This window comes from Nannospalax galili, unplaced genomic scaffold, assembly GCF_000622305.1.
Source record: "Nannospalax galili isolate Female #2095 unplaced genomic scaffold, S.galili_v1.0 scaffold186, whole genome shotgun sequence".
NCBI lineage: Eukaryota > Metazoa > Chordata > Mammalia > Rodentia > Spalacidae > Nannospalax > Nannospalax galili.
In genome coordinates this window covers 5,743,956-5,763,807 of record NW_008358774.1, presented here as the reverse complement: position 1 = coordinate 5,763,807, position 19,852 = coordinate 5,743,956, and the positions used below count along the sequence as shown (strand labels likewise).

General features: G+C 34.6%; 1 protein-coding gene across 5 annotated transcripts in view; it reads right to left on the bottom strand.

Annotated features, from left to right (window-relative positions):
- The window catches only part of Ahi1 (Abelson helper integration site 1), a 142,658-nt gene that overhangs the window by 103,512 nt on the left and 19,294 nt on the right, over window positions 1-19,852 (bottom strand). For all 5 annotated transcript variants that reach the window (XM_017795328.2, XM_008822075.3, XM_008822078.3 and 2 more), the window contains 6 exons: window positions 16,874-16,969; window positions 13,653-13,838; window positions 12,354-12,506; window positions 9,021-9,153; window positions 5,884-6,007; window positions 1,757-1,986 (listed from right to left, as the gene is read on the bottom strand). In XM_017795328.2, the coding sequence (XP_017650817.1) occupies window positions 1,757-1,986; window positions 5,884-6,007; window positions 9,021-9,153; window positions 12,354-12,506; window positions 13,653-13,838; window positions 16,874-16,969 (922 nt within the window). The remainder of the gene's footprint in view (window positions 1-1,756; window positions 1,987-5,883; window positions 6,008-9,020; window positions 9,154-12,353; window positions 12,507-13,652; window positions 13,839-16,873; window positions 16,970-19,852) is intronic.

The window sequence follows — 19,852 nt, the reverse complement described above, 5'->3', positions numbered from 1 at the left end:
AAACAATCAGAAAATCCATGAAATAAAATTTAACAAGTATTAAATCAATTCTTTAAAATTGAATGGGACCTTAGAGAGCACCAAGTTCAATGTCACAGTCATGCTGGGATATCTTACACATTGTTACTAACAGATGGCTGCTTGGTAACTATGAATTTAATAATTTACAAATCATCTTATTCAACTGGTGAATACTGCCACGTGTTAGAATGTTCTTTCTAATTCTGAGCAAAGAAAAAAAAATCTGTCCTCTGTAACTTTGATTTCATTCACCTACCAGAGCCTCAAGGATGTTTTCTTTCTTTTTTCTCCTCTTTTCACATTTGTGTATCTTATGGTCAAATTAAAAATATTATCTCTCTTTTATAATCTGAAGTACTTCTATCATGACAAAGGTTTCTTTTTTAAAGATTATTTGTATTTTATATGTATGAGTGTATTGCCTGCATGTATGTAAGTGCACCCATGTTATACAATGCCCTTGGAGGTCAGAGGAGGGTTGGATCCCCTGGAAATGAAGTTACAGATGGTTGTTAGTCACCATGTGCGTGCTGGGAACTAAACCCAGATCCTATGCAAGAGCAGCCAGTGCACTTAAACACTGAGCCATCTGTTCAGTCCTATGACAAAACTTTCAGACAACTTTTTTTTAATGTAAAGTGTATCTGGATATTTACATTTTTTAAAAAATAAATAATTTATTGAGAATTTTATACATACATATAAGGTGTTTTGATAAAATCCATTCCCCACTCCCTCCCCTCCAACACCTCCCATATCTCCCCATCACTTTTTTTCTGACAAATTCATGTACTCTTTCTTCTTCAAATAAATAAAATAAATAAACAAATAAATCAGACAACTTTTTATTCAGAGTTAACAAAACATGTTCCTAATTTAATTTCTGAAATAACACAGAAATGACAACTTAATAGATTTCTGTTTTCTCAATTAGTAAAACTTATATTTTGCATTTTAGGATATCTATAATAGTCAAATGCTTAGAACCTTAAAACAGTTGCAAATTCTCTTCTATGTGTGCATTAAAAAACTCCTGTTAATATATTTAACATGTATATTTGCAATATTATTTGGAGCTTTTTTTTTTTGTCTTTTTGAGACAGGGTCTCCCTGTAGCCCCAGCTGTCCTGGAACTCACTAGGTAGACCCGACTGGCCTTGAACTCAAAGGGATCCGCCTGCCTCTGCCTCCCAAGTGCTGGAACTAAAGGCGTGCGCCACCATGCCTGGCCCAAATTTCTTTATAAATAAAATGCCCGGAGCTTTTTCTATTTTTAAATTTTGTACCATTTAACTTAAAAATTGTTACTAAAAGCCGGGTGTGGTGGTGCACGCCTTTAATCCCAGCACTCCGGAGGCAGAGGCAGGCAGATCTCTGTGAGTTCAAGGCCAGCCTGGTCTACATAGTGAGTTCCAGGACAGCTGGGGCTACAGGGAGACCCTGTCTCAAAAAGACTCCCCCCCAAAAAATTACTAAAAATTACAATCACCAACCAAGATAAAAATATTTATGAAATATGGTGCATGTCTGTTTAGGAACTTAATAACTTAAAAATTGTGAACTTTAGAACTCCTTTCAGCTCTAGACTCATCCTGTGATTTAAAAAATAAGTATAATTAAAATATGCATAAATATTCATACATAGAATCTCTCTCAAGATTAAATAATTATTAATGAAATAAAAGGAATTCTTCCTGCAAATATCATTCAATTAAGAGCATATCCTGAGACATACCTTCATTATCAAAACAGAGAGAGTTGACAAAACTCTTGTGAGCATCAACCTGTCGGACTAATATGGCAGCATCTTCTCGCATATCAATTTTCCATATTCTTATCATAGAATCATAGCATCCTGTAACCACCAACTCTTTTGTAGCTGGATGGAATTTAGCCGTGTAAACGAAAGAAGGATGAGGTAAAACTCTGAAGGTACTTGTACTGTTTATTTCATTTTTCCATACTCTGGAAAAGGATAAAAAGTTATATTGCTTCTCAAAAACAAAAAATTCTGGAACCGTTTTTGGAAAAATCTAGAGCCAATACAATTTATATAAGCAAATGTCAACAACTGATAGTAAACTGATATTTATAACAATAAAAAAATATGATAAAGATCACATATTTGATGGCTAGATTATTTCACATTTTGATAAAGCCACTTCTTACCAAATATATTTTATCTATTAACTGTAATGTATACTGTAGAACTGAAAACTCTGTTGGACATAATACATTCTTTTTGCTTTTGTGTTTGTTTTGAGACAGGGGTTTCTTGTCATTCCATCTGGCCTGCAAGTTGCTATGCAGACCAGGCCTAGAACTGACCTGCCCCTGCCTCCTAGGGACTGGGATTAAACCCAGACACTGGGATTAAAGGTGTGCACCACCACACTTGAACAACAGAATACATTAAAAAAAAATATTTTTGTCTGCATTGGAGAGATGGTTCAGCACTGGTTGCTCTTGCACAGGACCCAGGTTCCACATGGCAGCTAACAACAATTCGTAACTCCAGTTCCAGGAGAATCTGACACCCTCTTCTGACCTCTGTGGACATTGCATGACACAGGTGCACTTACTTACATACAAGCAATACACTCACACACATAAAATAAATAAAAATAATAAAATATTTAAAAAATATTTTTATTATTGAGTAAATATACATTTTATAGTTGATAAAGTATTATTTAATACAATATACATTAAAGACATGGGAAAGAAATTTTAATGATTTTCCATGTAGGTTATGCACCTTGCTTCTGAAAATGACTACTAGTGGAGGCTTAGAGAATCAGACATGCCAATAATTATTATTTGCAACCTCAAAGCCTATATAATAAACCTAAAGATCCTAAAAACCTACAGATATTAAAATTACTCTGATTTCTCTTTTTGATTTACTTATTTTTATTTAATGTGTATGAGTGTATTGTCTGCATGAAGGTAAGAGTGTCAGTGCTGTACAGTGCCCATGGAAGACAGAAGGTGTCAGATTACCCTGTAACTGGAGTTACAGACAGCTGTTAGCCACCATGTGGGTGCTGGGATTCGAATCCACATCTGCAAGAACAGTCAGTGCTCTTAACTGCTAAGCCATCTCTCAAGCCCCCTGATTTCTTTTTTCAATTGTGTGGGTATATATGTATATGTGTAGAGACCAGAGGCTGACATAAGATGTCTTCCTCAATCACTTCTGCACCCTACTTTTTGAGACAGGGTCTTACAACAGTGAACATGGAGTTCACTGATGGCCTAGACTGGATAGCCAGAAAGTCTTAGGGATCCTTCTGTTTCCATCTCCTCAGCCGTGGTCTTACGGGTGTATATTGCTGTGCCTGATTTTTGTACTTAGATGCTGGGGCTCTGAACTCAGGTCTTTATGCTCATGCTCCAATCATTAAATCAAATGAGCTGTCTCCCAGTCCCTACCTACTTTCACTACTTGAGTAAAATAATGATATTTTGGCAGAAAACAGGCTCTTGTATATTAAACTCTACCTTTACATAAACACTGAATATTTTTTCAAATGTCATTTATTTCTTAAAAAGCAATACTGGAACAGTCTGTTCATCAAAGTATAAACCCAAGCAGTAAATTGTTTTATTAAATACACCATATTTCTCACAATGTGAGAAAATAGGCAAACATACAGTTGCCATATGATTGTAAATCAGTGGATATTTTATTTGATGGATTGTTATTAAAATCATAGGAATATATTTTTACCAGTGCAATTTATAGTTGATTTTTAAATTACTACCTAAAAATTAAAACAATTAAATCTTTTAGCTAAGTAGAGCTAAAAGAAAAAACGCAATCAGCTATTCAAGAAAAACATTCTGATTTTTCTCAGTAGCTGCTGAATCTATAGTCTGATTAATAAGAACCCAAGCTAATAATGAAGGAGTGAAAGAATGTTTTCAAATGAAAATAAAGCATATGTATCATTGCATACACATTTAAAAATGTTATTTATTTTTATTTTACGTGTGAATGTTTTGTCTGCATGCATGTAAATGCCCCACATGCATGCAGTGCCTATGGAGACCACATGAATGTGTTGGAACCCCTGGAACTGGAGTTACAGATGGATGCTGGGAACAGAACCCAAGTCTTCTGGAAGCACTCTTAACCTCTGAGTCTCCAGCCCCTGCATAAACATTTTTATCACAGTAAAACTTTACTGACTACACACTACATGAAACAGAATAGGTGCTGAAAGAACAAAATTACCAATATGAAGGAATATTATGGAAGTTAAAAAGTAGAAACCTCACTGACTGCTAATAAGTCTTGGTGTCATTATTTGAAAGACTATAGCTAGCAGGCAGAAATGAAGCAGATGTTCAAAACAGCTCAGTGTGTGTGTGTATGTGTGTGTGTGTGTACATGTATTTTTATGAAGCTTTTTGTATGAAAACTCAACTTATCAGTTTGCTCTTTAAGCAAGAGTAGAATCTAACATCAAAATAAATGTGTGCATTAATGGGTTCATGGGCTGTTCATACAGAACGAGAAAACATGAATTTGTAAAACTAGATGAACAGCTACACATAAATCTTTAGATCCGAGAAAGAAAACCACATAACAAAGTTAAAACAGTGTATGGGAAAGGGATGTAAGGAGGACATAGGTGCCTACTGTAGAGCCAGAACAAAAGGGAAAGTCCTTCTGACTATTGTAAAAATGAGTAAAGGAGAGAATATAAGCTGAAGCCATATGGCAAAGAGCTAGCAGGTGAAAAAAAGTTACTTGGGAAACACTAATGAAAACATGTGAAAATGATTTAGGGAAAAGGAAAGAAAAGTCAGGTTTGTAAATCCAAAATTCTACCATGTGTGAGCACTGACAACTCTGATTACCTTCCCTTTGATGACAGCTTATCCCTTATACACGTTCTTTATGTCTTAGTTCTAGCTATAATGCTTTGCTCTTCATTCAGTTAAAGCTTTCACAATTTTTTTTATATAGAGTCAGAATTTGTATCAACTTTAAACATAGTTAGAGAAAAACAAAATGAACCGTATGTTGTATATGGAAACCCTTCAAGTATGGTGAAATCTGGGTTAAATTATGTATTTATTTTACTTGTTATAAAAATACATTTATTGTGTGTATGTGTATGATGTGTGAAGGTCTGAGGACAACTTGCAAGACTTCTTTCTCTTCTTCTACCATGTGAGTCCCCACATGAATAGTCAAGGTTAAAGAAACTATTAAAAATGTAAATAAAACTTAGAATTTATCTTTTAAAATGTTTTATTAAGCCAATTCTGGTGGCACATGCCTGTAATTCCTGCACACAGGTAGCTGAGGTAGGAGAATCATAGGTTCGATGCTGGCCTGGGCTACAAGTAAGACCGATTCAAAAGAGAAATAAAGGAAAATAAATGTTAAATCGAAGGGACAATTTAAGACTAACTTCGTGAAAATGCAAATATTTAACAATCTATAAAGCTCTTTAAAGTATAAAGTACCTAACCCAGTAATCTATTTTGTCTACATCTATGTATTGACTGCCACAGGATTCTGGTCCCTATATCTAGCCAACAATGAAGAAAGAATCCTTGTTTACATTCTAGGAAATCTCTCAAGTACCTTCTTGCAAGGTGTTAATTAGCAGTTTACATAATAATCATTTGAAGATGGCGGGGGCCAGAAATGAGACATATTACATAAATTTAAAAAAATTTAAGAAAACTGCCCTCAAGGCAAAGTTCTACTATTTCATCAGTCAGTGTGCATGATGTATTTTTATGACAGTCTTTTCATAGGCAAGACATAGGAATAGTTGTATCTCTTTAGATTTCATAGCAAACAAGTACACATTAAGCACTTCCTAAATAAATACTCACCGGGCAGTGCCATCAGATGATGAGGTAAGGATAAAGCGATCATCTTTTGACCAGGAAAGGTCATAAATGATATTAAGATGGCCACACAATTCTCTCATGAAACGTCCAGAAGGAATCTCATATACTAATAAAAATATTTAGAAATTATGTTTCTAGATTTTAATCCAATAAACACACAATTTATAATAATTGAAATAAAAATCAAGCACCTTCTATAAAATTATAACCAAATATAATGTAAATATTAACAAAATTTTAAAATCTACTAAAAGTTTTTAATTGTTTTAAACCCAAGAGTATATACACAGAATTTTATAATGTGATAAAATTTGACAATATTCTTTAATGCACTATCAATTACTTTCAAGATGTTTCCCCAAGAGTCTTTGATAATAATTTTATTAGTAATATAAGAAATAACATTTACATTGCAATTTACTTCAAATACTGTATAACCTGGAGTTTGATGAATAAAATATTATTTTACCTTAAAACCAACTAAATTAAAAAAATTATTTAAGTAATGAGGAATTTAAAATGTGTCTATGTAAGAAAGAAATTATAACACTAAAATGATAGAAATCACAATGGAATTAGCAGCAAAGGAATCGGTCTGAAAAAGCACTGTTAGGTTTCATACTCGATGGTGTCTAAGCTGCTCTCTATACAGAAGTTTCCAAGTCTTTGCTTCCATCTAGTGGTGGAATCAACCACCCTTCAAAATACCGAGCAGTTCAAAACTGAAAGAGCTAAAATAAGAACTTTAGAAAAATCTATTCCCTCATAAAAGCAAAGAGAAGACTGGCAAAAAGTTCTCAAAATGATGCTTCAGCATTCTGAGAATTAGATTCTGCATAGCTTGGGCGAGCTAGGGGAGTATTTGTTCAAGAAAAGTGGCTGAATCTCAGTAAGAACACTAAGCTTGGTTAAAATGCTTTCACAATAACAATTCATTCCTCTTTCCTAAACTCTAAAGTACCCTAAAAAGAAAAATTAAAATCGTAAGCTCAGAAGTCACTAGATGATGCAGAAAAGGTCTGAAGTTCCCTAAAAACTCAATTCCCAAAGACTTATCCCTATTTTCAGCTTGTCAGTTCCAGAAAAGGCTCCAAGCCTTATTGAACCTGGCTCTGTGCAGGCTTTCCGCAAAAGGCCCTAATTCTGAGGTTCATGTAGAAACAATCAGTGGCATTATTTAACATTACTGCTGCCTAAGAGATTAACACCAGTTGATTTCAGTAAGAAAAGACTTACTGCAGAACACAAATTTAAAAACAGAACTCAGAATGAGATGGCTATAGGGAACTTTGAACAGCTCCAAAATATTCCTGAGAATCTAGGATCCCCACACATGTATGTAAAGGCTATGTGCATAAACCTGGTAAGCTTTATCTCTTTATCTGGCTTACCCGAAGAGGCTCTGCACAAACAGGAAGTAAAGGTTAAGGCAGTTTTAAATTGTGTGCTGAAGCACAAAAAGTAAATCCCAGAACACTGCTCCCTGGCAAAGGCCATCAGACCTAACCAAGCAAGGTACTAGCTACTAGATACAGTCTACAAAGAACTAATAAATGACAAAGAATAAAGACTTAACAGAATTAATCTAGGAAAGTCACTATACAACCAGAAGCAACAATAAATCTGAGATGGTAAGGGGGAGAAACAAGGGAAACAGAGCTGTACTGCACTGTGTTATTTAAAATGTCCAGTTTCAACATAAAGTTATGACATGGAAGAAATAAACAGGAAAGTACAGCTACACGCAGGAAGAGAAAGCAGTTATCAGAAACTGTCCATATAGAAACTGAGGAACCGCAGTTGATTTTTCTCAATAAAAGCTTCAAATATTATTATACATACGTTAGAAGATCTAAAGAAAACAGGGTCTAAAAGAACGAAAAGCATAAGAATGATTCCTCACAAAAAAGATCAGTAAGTCAATAGAAATGCTAAGAATGAAGCAAAAAGAAATTTTTAGAATTGAAGAGTAGGGTCACTGAAATAAGGAGTTCAGCAGAGCGGCTCAACAACAGACCTCAGCTGGCAGAATCACTAAATTTGATGACAGGTCAACTAACACTATCTAATTTGAGGAAGAGAAAATGAATGCCGAAAAATGAGTAAGTCTGAGATCCACAATGGACACCACTAAGCCTACCAACAGAGGCCATGATAGGAGTCTCAGGAGAAGAGCGAGAAAGGGGTAAGCAGAGCATCTCAAGTTAATAATGACTGAAGACTTCCACAGTTCGTGAGAAGGACTCAGCTGAATATTGAATAAGCTAAGTGAATCTTAAGTTTATACACATTATAATCAAACAGTTCAAAACCAGAGCCAAAGGTTTTCATAATTTTGGATTTAAATAAACATATCTAAATCTATGCAAGATTTCAAGTAAATTGTTTAGCCATAGAGAAATATTTAATAATATAATACAGAAAAATTTAAAGAATATAAATCAGAATTAAAATAGTTCCTTCATTATTCAAAGGAGAATAATCACTAGTATCTTGGAACAGGTTTCCCATGAATGTCATGCATCTAAGTAAAGCTCAACATCACCTAGAACTTATGACAGATACCCATGAGGAGCTAGTTTCTCGCCAAGGAGAGTTGATTTTTATTACTAAGGCAAAAAATGATGCTTCTAAGTCTAGAATAGTATGATATTGCTTTAAGAAAATCTCTTACAGTTATAGAAATACTTTTTCTTTGCCTTTCTGCTGACTTCCCTATCATAATGGGAAGCCTTCTTTGAGGTGTTTCTGAGTCATTCATCAGTTTTCCAGCATATGACAAATTGTTGGACTTTCATAATTTAAATCATCATGACTATAAGCTAAAATCATAATTGACTAAAATCTCCCATAAGATTTATTATTCTTTCATAATTCTAAATTTCTATATATAAAGTAGAAAATGTTTAAAAACTATTATATGTTAAAAAAATAACATCTTTTATTTGATTACTCTCATACCTGAACAATTATATAGTAACTGTCTTTTACCTGAAGAAATATATTTAATTTACTAATATGATGGATTACTTAAATTAAGATTTCAATGAATTTTAAAACCCAAACAATGTCAACTACATAGACTACACTGAGATTAAACAGGTAGGATTATTTCTTACATATAATTGGATATCCATCTCGACTGGCACAGGCTGCTGCTAATATCCTTCCATTGTGGGAGAAATCGAGACAAAAACATCCTCGTTCCCCTGCATTTAGTGAGAAGAGGTGCTTGTTTGGGATGCGACAAGCCTAAAAAATATTTTAAAATATAAATTAGATAACATTAAAATAAGACTAGTTAATCTCCATTACTACAATTTTTTTCTAAGGTTATTTTGCTGTGATACAGAGGAAGAGAAACAATTGTCAGCAGAATGATTAAAAAACAGAGTAATTATTTTTCCAAATACAGAGTTGGTTCTCTTTAAAATTAATTTGTTCATGTTTAACATTTAGTTCCTCTAAAATAAAAAAAAAATCAGTCTAATATTCTAAAACTATCATTGAGACATTGCTTTATATAGCCACAAAAAGAATGACACATCTATATTCCACTACAGCAAATAGTCACTTTTTCAAAGGCCAGAAACATTTTATAACCACAAATGTCACATATGTCTTATTTTAAATTCAGGGATGTATAAATGGTCATTCTTGTTTTTTTTTTTCCTCTTTTAAAATATCCTCTGTAACTGTGGTTTCAGTTACTCAAGGTCACCATGGTCTGAAAATATTAAATGGGAAATTTCAAACCCATGTGGTGGGAATCTGCCATCCTGCATCCAGCCCTGTGCATGGATTCTCTCTTTGCTCATTGTAGCTATTTCATCTGCCTGTTAGTACTAACCAGTTGCCTTGGTTATCAGACTGAGTGTCATGATACTGCAGTGCTTTGTCAGGTGACCTTTATTTTACTTAGTAATGGCTTCAAAGAATAAGAATAGTGGTGCTGGACAATTCAAAGATAGCAAAGCTGTAAAATGCTTTCTTTAAGTATAAACATGAAAGAGCTAGACTTATGAAGGGAAAAAAAAAAGATAGCGCTGAAACCTGTACTCGTGCTTAGTTTAACCAACAAGGTTAAGGTCTACAGTAAGAACAAATCTGCCTGTGAAATTTGTAAGGTGAAAAAAATCCATGATAATTTTGCCATCATACCTACAGTGCATAATTTGTGAACACAATGAGTAATAAATGCTTAAATATGGGAAAGACAATACATTCGTGGATAACACGAAAACATGTTATCAAGCTGAGCATGGTGGTATATGCCTGTAAGTCTAGCTGCTGGGAGGTGTGAAGTAAGAGGATCCCAGAAAAATTTCATCTTTAAATTCAACCTTCTGCAAAGGCTGATCAACTGATTAGAATTTCAGTGGTGGCAGAGAATTTGGAATGTTGCAGATTCAAAGCCTAATTACAATTTATCTTATGCTATCTTTAGCCCCCTAAATAGCCACTCCTTGCCCACCTCTGTTTCTGACTCAACATCCTCTGACTAATAGATAAAAAACCTTTAGGAATATATTAACAAAGTCCTAGCTCCCACCAACCAAGAGGTCAAGTGTCATCAGATACATCTGAAGCCTATAGCTGAGATTTCTCTTTTGCTGTAACCACTTACTAAATGTTTCTACCAATGTATTTGAAAAGTGCCTTGATTTATGATGGCTCTTTCCTCTGTTACTATAAAAACTTCATGAAACTGCTTCCACATTGGAATGTGGAATATGGGGGAATCTGAATTTGTGTTTCTAGGCCATGATCACTCATATTTGGCTCCAGAATAAACTACCACTTGTCCCCTTTGAGGTGAGAGTTGTGTCTTTGCATTGGCGCGCGCGCACACACACACACACACACACACACACAAAGATTGAAGATAAAGAAAACATGCTCTAATGACAGAAATGTTTTGCATCAGAAAGCATTAAGCCATTTTAGTAAGTGATTTTCTGACAAGTGACAATGGGCCATTACTGCATGGTTACAGAGATTTCAATTTATTAGTTAAACTAAGCACGAGTACAGGTTTCAGCGCTATCTGCAGTTTCTGGCACTCACTGGAGGTAAGGTGGGTGCAGCAGGGATTATTTTAATTTCAAAGTAAGCAATCATCCTTTGTTGGTCTCTCACTCATTAACTGTATTACAATTTCCTTATAATTTCTTTGTTTTCAATCCCTATTACCAAATAAAATTTTAAAAACTGGACTGCTAATATCTACCAGAGAAGCACCACTTACTTTGGCATCTCCTAATTCTACCTATTTCAATTAGGAGTAGGCCTTAGTAAGCTTTCTGTGTTACTAAAGAGGTTGAAATAAACATATACTGGGCCCTTACTGTATGTCATGAATGTTGTACCTCACTACAAATGTCTCTGAATGTGTTCACTGCAGCAATAGCTATTGTCAGTCAACAGTAAACATTATGAGCTAAATACATCTCATGAGGATTATTCAGAAGGCCAAGCGGAGCCTAATGGACCTAGTCAAAGAAGTACTGGCTTGCTTCCCAGATAGGTACTGCACTTTACACAAACAACATCAACCTTAGCAGATCAGCAGGTAGCATTATGAATAGTTACTAAGAATGTAAAAAATTCAAGACATTTGTTAAGTGTCAGTAATACACTAGGCACCATACTACCTACCCCTTTCCTTCACTCTCTGATACGATGATTAAGAAAAGAGAAAGGGTGGTAAAAAATAAAAAAAAAGCATACAAAAATAGACTGAGGCATAAGGAGGTCACTTAGACCACTAATCTTAGATTAGGAACTGTAGTGGAGGAAGATTGCCTAATCACACAGACTAACATCTCTGAAGCCACTGTCAAGTTCTTTGATTTCCCAGGGTTTGATATTGAATCCTACTCAGAGCAGGCACTCAGAGGAAGTTAGTAACAAGAGGGATCTCAAAAGCTATCCTGTTTCCTTAACTATTCCGTCAGCTACTAAATCTTGAAGTGCTTTTCTATCTTTTGTATTTGTCTCTTATTTTTCATTTTTGCCAGCACCCTAGAGATACTGTTGTTTTTAAGGTAAGAAATTTCTAAATGAATGTAATGATTAATACTGTTAATTTCACAAGACCTAGAATCATCTAGGTGTCAAACCTCTGGACAAGTCTGTGAGGTAGTTTCTACACTGCTTAATGAGAATGGAAAGACCCACTCTACACGTGGGTAGCACCAGTCCATGGGTTGGGTTCCTGACTGAATAAAAAGGAGAAAGCAAGCAGAACATGAGCATCCATCTCTCTCTGCTCCTTGATTGTGGAGGCAATGTGGCCAGCTGCCTCATGATTTAGTGCCATGGCTTCCCCACCATAAGGGGCTAACCTCAAACTGTGAGACAAAGCTATTCGTCTTCCTTCCTTCCTTCAATTGCTTTTGTCAGGTAACAATAAGAAAAGTAATCAATACAAGCGTCATTAAGCATCTCACCTGTCCCGGGAGTCGTTTCCACTTTACTACTTCCTTGGAATCTTCTAATCCAGGTTCTGTCTCAACTGAACTTGCCTCACGGTGACGTTCACAATACACTGGTGTACCTTTTTCCTCCTGAAGAGCCATCATGGAGCGGTAAGATGGCTTTATCTAAATATGTATAGAAAATGAGAAAAACTATAGTTTGTTCTATTGTTTATTTTTAAATGTACATTTATTTATTTATTATTACTGGGGGGGGATGTAGGTATACATGTACCATGGTGCACATGTGGAGGTCAAAGAACAACACAAGGGTTCCAGGATCAAGCTGTGGTCATGTGGCTCAGCAACAAGCATGTTTACTAGTGAGTCATCTTGCTGGCCCTAAAGTGTTTCTTTTTCCAAGCATACATTATTTTTTATAATATTGAGAAAAATAGTATGGAAATGTTTTTAAAATATAATCCATAAAAGTTATATTTTAATTTAAAAGCTACTTGATCTATGGTCCTATCATCAGAAAGTTTCAAAGTGTGGATAATAAAATATTAGATTCCCTGTATGTTGACTAGCTGTTAATTGTCTTTTACTGCAAGAAGAAACTTCTCTGACAAGAGTTGAGACAGTCACTATGTTGCTAGGAGTATAGCAGTAAGTCATTAGGAGTCATTTTAATATTATGTCCACTGAACAGAATATTAGCAGTAGGTTCTTCCCTAGGTCCTATGACCTATCTAGCCACAGGTTCTCAGCCCCAACAATGGTGCCAGGTATGGGTTCCATCTTGTGGAGCAGGCCTCATGGCCAATCAGAGGCTGACTGGTTATTCCCATAACATTTGTGCCACTATTGCACTAGTGGACATATCTTGCCAGGTCAGTTGTTATTGTAACTCACAGGCTTCATAGCTGGGAGAGATTGAGTGTTCAGTCCTAACTGGGACATCTAGATCATACCCGTCAGCAAGGCACAGGGATCTTCACAGAAGAGGGGGCAAAGAGTAGTTGCACATATGACAACATATAGAAAATCTGCGTAAACTCAAGCCGTATAAAATTCCATTATGGGGCTGGGGGAAGTGGGTACAATATCCCTGTCTTACAAAACAGAACAAAACAAAACAAACTAAAAAAAGAATAAAGTTCATTAACTATCTCTTAAATATCAACTGTTATAGGCTTAATATATAATCTTTCAAAATATCTTTCTATTATAGCAATTTGTTAAAATAATTTTGAGATCTTAGCTTTTTAAAAATGGCAAATTATTATGTCATTCTTAAGTAATAGACAAAGAGATGTACTATTAGCTTACACAGTCTGGAACTTTCAATCCACGTACGGTTACATACAATGTTGATGGATAACGATTTCTTGGACATTTGGACCACCATTCAAAAACCTCAACAACATTTGATTGGGATCGAGGCTTAGTAGGTGGGTAGTACAGCTGCAAACGAAGTTTTGAATTGATGTTTGCATTTCCATTGGCTCCGAGAAGCTTGAAATAAGAATATATATAAATCATTACCTTTTCTGAAAATAAATACACTCAATAAAGCAACAGCATAGGGTCGGAAGTTCAGTTTTAAAAGATTAAAGCAATAGTTTGAAATTCCTTATATTTATAAGGCAAAAGACAGAAGACTGATCTCAGTGGTTGGGCAGTTTCAGATCATTTTGACAAGTGTAAACTTGACAACTTTAAAACATTTCTTGCTAGCTCTCTCTGCATTTGTACAGCCACTTCAGTGTGCTGGTAAAACATTTACATTATTGAACCAGATGTTACTTTGCATCAATAATCAACATATATTTGTTTGAAATAATGTCAAAGATTAAAGCACATATTACTGAAAACAAAAAAAATTTCCATTTATTATCAGTATTTTGGCATCACTGAGGATTAAATATACCAGGGTCTCACATCCTAGGGAAGTGCTCTACCAGTGAGCTATATCCCTACTCCTTTTATTTTTCCTTTGATAACAGTCTCACTATAGTGCCAAGCTGGTCTTGAACTCACTCTGAAGTATAAGCTAAACATGTGATCCTCCTGCCTCAGCCTCCTCAGTAGCCAGAACTACAGGACTATATCAATATTTTTAATGATTAAAATTCTGTTTTAGTTTTTAAACTCAAAATATTTTAACATAAACTAATTTAAACCATTCACTATACTTTTTCGGTATTTTAATCTACCTTCTTTGCAAGGTTTATTTTATTTTTATTTTATTTATTATTTCTATTTTTATTATTTTATGTGTATGTGTGTATTGCCTGCATGTAGGTAAGTGCACCTATGTCATGTAATGCCCATGGAGGTCGGAAGAGGCTGTCAGATCCCCTGGGACTGGAGTTATGGACAGTTGCTAGCTGCCATGTGGGTGCTGGGATTTGAACCCGGGTCTTCTGCAAGAACAACCAGTGTTCTTAACTGCTAAGCCATCTCTCCAGCCCCACAGGTTTATTTTAAAACCTATTAAATGAAACAATATAAGCAAATAAATAGAAATTCTTAGGGAAAACTGAAAACCTCACCAGTTCAAAATAAGTTTTCTTAGGAAGTACCTTTCTAACCATTGTGTCCTCTACAAATTTGGAGTAGAAAGTTAGGAACTTTAGCAACAGTTCTCAGAGTCTGAATATGACTTAAACTGGAATCATAGGGATTGAGTACAGGAGACATATTTAACAACTGTTACTAACTAAATCAACTTGGCAAGTTAAAAATAAAGAAATAAAAGTCAAGAAAGACTCAAGTGTAGCATCCAATAGATCTTTCTATGATGCTGAGAATGCTGTATAGTTGTGTTATGACTATACTCTTCACACAGAATTATGGAGCCCTTAAGTGTGGTTAATGCAACTAAGGAAGTGAGTTTTTAAATTTATTATTCTTTATTTTATTTTATGTGTATGAGTGTTTTGCCTGCATGTATGTAAGTGCACCTGTGTCATGCAATACCTACAGAGGCCAGAAGAGGGTGTTGGATCCCCTGAAACTGGAGTTATGGAGGGTTGTTAACCACCATGTGGATGTTGGAATTCATGTGGATGTGGATTCTCATTCTAAGAAATCCACCCAAGACCCTGCCATTATGATTATGAATTATATAATTTACAGCTCAAATATATAGACTTTGTTATTATATGGTTTAAAATATCAACTACTACATTCCAGATGAACTCAAAGTGCCTGAGACCTGAGGCATAACTGGGAATTAGCATACAGTGTAATGGACCATTATAATAACTGAATACTGCTGAACTCAACAGTATAATAGTAAGGTATTTAAATTTTAACTTGGTTCATATCACTGTCTTACAGGTTAAGCCTACCTCAATCATTTTCTATCTATGTAGTAATTCCTTCAATAGATATTCACCCCTTTCTGTGTGCCTGTAATATGCTTTGAGCTCATGATAGTGAAGAATTTCAAGAGAATATCTACTATAATAAATGCAAAAAATATAAAAGAACTAAAAATGCTCAAATAGTTTAGTCAAAAAAAGTCATTAGACTCTGTAAAGCTTACAGTATAAGGAAGAAGATAGTGTTACACATGGGAACACATAGAAGCCATTATCCTTTATGGGTGTAGGGAGACGGTCAAGAATTCTTGGTGACTGGTTCTAATAATAGTTTAAGATGGATAAATTAAAATTCATAAGATTCTTAAAGGTAAAAATACTGTGAAATCTATTGTATCCTAACTGTAGCTTATGGTAAATGCAGCTGGATAAATCTGAATTTAAAAATGAGTATGAACAGTTCCTAATAAACTGCTTTATATTTAAAATCCCATAATGGCTCACATTGTTCATTACATTTTAATAATGTCTTAGACTCTCATCTATCCAATGCTGAAATTACAGAGTAGAATGTGAAAAGGTGGTCTTACAGGGTTAGATTCCTGTTTTCATCATCCACCTAAACTCTTTATAGTACTTAGTAAAAACTGTAATCAAAAGACAAATTGTGTAAGTAAATGTATTATATTTGGTTTTATTGCTACAATAAGAAGTCAGTATGGTCAAGGAATTCAGGTTTGCTGACTGAACAGTGGCTGTCATTGAAAGGGTTCAAAAAACATCTAATGAATGGACACAAGATGGCAGGACTATATGCATCATTCAGCACAGTATACAGTGTCAAAAACTATAAATGGCAAAGTGGGTATCAGTAAGCCCTTCAGATTCTTAATGAGCCTCACTAGGAGTTATCAATTCTGACCATCTCAATGCCACATTAGATACTAACTCCTTAGAAGACTGAGATGACTTAGGGGGAAAACATCCAATCATATTTGGAGATTATTAAGAGGTTTAAACATTTTTTTAAAAATTTTTGAGACAGGGCCTCACTATGCAGGCCCGACTGACCTGGAATTCACTATACAGATCATCCCAGACTGACCTCAATCTCACAATGATCCTTCTGCCTCTGCCTCCAAAGCGCTGGGATTAAAGGCCTGCGCCACCATTCCCCTCTTGGAGATTATTTTCAATGTGTTTAAAATGAATAAAACATACCTTAAGAAATGCCCAAGCAATTTTCCGAAAGCCACATTCTTGGTTTTGAACCTCAGAGTTATTCTTGATTTCTTCCATGCTTAGGAAGTCGAGAATCTGCAAAAAATTTTTAAAAATTATTTCAGAGTACTAGAGTGCCTAAAATTTAGTATTTTCTAAAGAAACATTAAAATAAAAATCATTTGGCTACTTTAAAAAATTTCTAGCTTAAAGGAAGTGAAATCATTCCTCATTTTACTTTCAAGTTAACTCAACTGACTAGTAAGGGTTCATTTTTTAACCACTTTTTATTTCATTCATAAATCTTTTCATTAGGATTTATTCCAAGGCCAAGTATTAATTGTCTCAAATATGACAGCTATGACACTTATCCTGATCTGATCATTATATATTGTATATATCTATTAAAATGTCAGCATAACCCATAAATAGATAGTTGTGTGTCAATTAAAAACATTTAAATACATTTAAAAAACTACCACAGGGAATCTTTTTGTTCAAAGGGTTAATTTATTTTAGAAACTTAGGACCCTATTTGGACCTCAAGTCTTCTCAAGGATTTTGTCCACCCTGCCAGGATATTAAAGATCAAGTAAGTGTAACTATCTGCCACAGAGATGGTATTCTCAGCACTTATTAGAGCCTATCACTTTGAACTTAATAATTCTTATAAAAAAGGCAGGCGGATCTTTGTGAGTTCGAGGCCAGCCTGGCCTACATAGCGAGTTCCAGGACAGCTGGGGCTACAGGGAGACCCTGTCTCAAAAAGACCAAAAAAAAAAAAAAAAAAAAGATAAAAAAAAAAAATTTTAAAAAAAAAAATAACTGCAGGAACCAGGACAAGGGTAAGGAAACAGTGAGGTAAAGGAAAAGAAATAACCTTTATTTTGATATATCACAGTGAAAGATTTATCGTCCTCTTTTTTTTTTTTTTTTTTTTTTTTTTTTTAAAAAAAAAAAAAAAAAAAAAAAAAAAAAGTTGAGATAACAAATCTTTATAAAAACACAGATTTCATTAATCCTTTTTCATTGAATACCTAAATATTTTTTTAGACAGAATACATGCTCAAGTGAAAAAGCACTGACAATGTAGACAAATATATTAGCAAAGTAAAAAAGAATTTGTAATGCAGACCAGTAATCATCATTAACATGTACATACACATACACACATAAGACAAAAATGTAAATGTTAATATGTGCAGATTCATGGATGCACAGAGGTCAGATGTGGATGCCAAGTGTTTTCGTGATTGCTCTCCATCTTATTTTTTGGGATATGGTCTCTCACTGAATTTGGAGTTTATCAATTAGCTAGACTGGCTGGCCAAGGTGCTCTGAGGATCCATTTGTCTCTCTGCCCTCCAGGTCTGGGATTAGAAAAGCATGTGTGCCTGACTTTAAAGTGGATGCTGGGGATTAGAACTAAGATATCCATGCTTGCACAGCAAGCACTTTACCCACTGAGTCATCTTTCCAGCCTCAACATTTGCTTTATACAAATGTAATCTTTTTTGTGTTCTTAAATATATGTATATCTGGAACTATAAATCTAATACATGCTATTTTGCAAACTATTTTCATATGACATGTAGTGGATACCTATCTCTTCATGTCAATATATACACATGAATATTACTTAAATGGCTACCTAGCAATTCTCTATAACTATTATAATTTCTATAAAAACCATAATTTGAGGCTATGGAGATGGCTCAGCAGTTAAGAGCTCTGGCTGTTCTTACAGAGGACCCAGGTTTGATTCTCAGCACCCACAGGGCAACTAACAACCATCTGTAACTCCAGTTCCAGGGGATCCGATGCACTCTTCTGACCTCCTCAGGGATTGCATAATAATATATGCAGGCAATACACATGCATAAAATAAAAATAATAATTTTTTTTAAAAACATAACATTTCACCAAACCTCTTAACTGACTGAAATTTGGGATCTTCTACCTCTCTAAAATTTTTCTTACTAAAGATAGGTTTTTAATAAATATATTACACATATAGCTGTATGGACCTGACATTTTTCCCCAGGATAAATATCTATGAATGGAATAACAGTTTTAAAGATTTCTGATAGACATCAAATTGTCCCAAATAAACCCTTAAAAAGTAGAAAATTTCAAGTAATTATATAGATATAGTATGTTAAAACTTTAAAAGTAATCAAAGTGTTTTTATAACCCAATAATCTATAATTCATTAATCTCCTAATAATAAAGTAATCATTAAAGGGTGCTGTATAGCAAGCAATACACTTCTTTGACAAAGTTCTGGAGATATAAGTTATATTCTTTTTAAAAAAAATCATAGTTTTGGGGCTGGAGAAATGGCTCACAGGTTATGAATACTGACTCCTCTTGCAGAAGGCCCAGGTTCAAATCCCAGCACCCACATGGCAGCTAACAACCATGCATTAACTCTAGTTCAGGGGAATCCGAAGCCCTCTTCTGACCTGACCTCCACACACATTGTACAAACTTGCAGGCAATACACTCATACACATAAAATAAAATAATAAAAGTAATCATAGCTTTATATAAATCCCATATAATCTAGTCACAGATGTTCATAAACAAACATAAATAACCTGAAAGTCAAGGATCACAAAAACAACTCCACAAATGAGCCATTAGCTCTAGTCATGCCAGGCTCCTTGCAATTCCCATGCTACAAATCCCTTTGCTTGGTTGAACTGGACCAAGAGGCTTTCTTTTCTTCCCTTTATTTATGACAAGAGAACATAAGCCAGAAAAAAGAAATGTGATATCCTAGGTCTGAGTTACAAAGCAAGTTACCTATACAAAAAAATGGAGCAACTTGAGGAAAATCATGTGTACTCCCACCCAATCTTGATACCCTTTTCAGTTAAAAAAAAAAAACAGAGTAATAAGTCAACTCAAAATCTCTCTATTTCATGAATCTTTTTGATGTTGACACTTCATATCTAAGAAGTTCTTTATCATCTT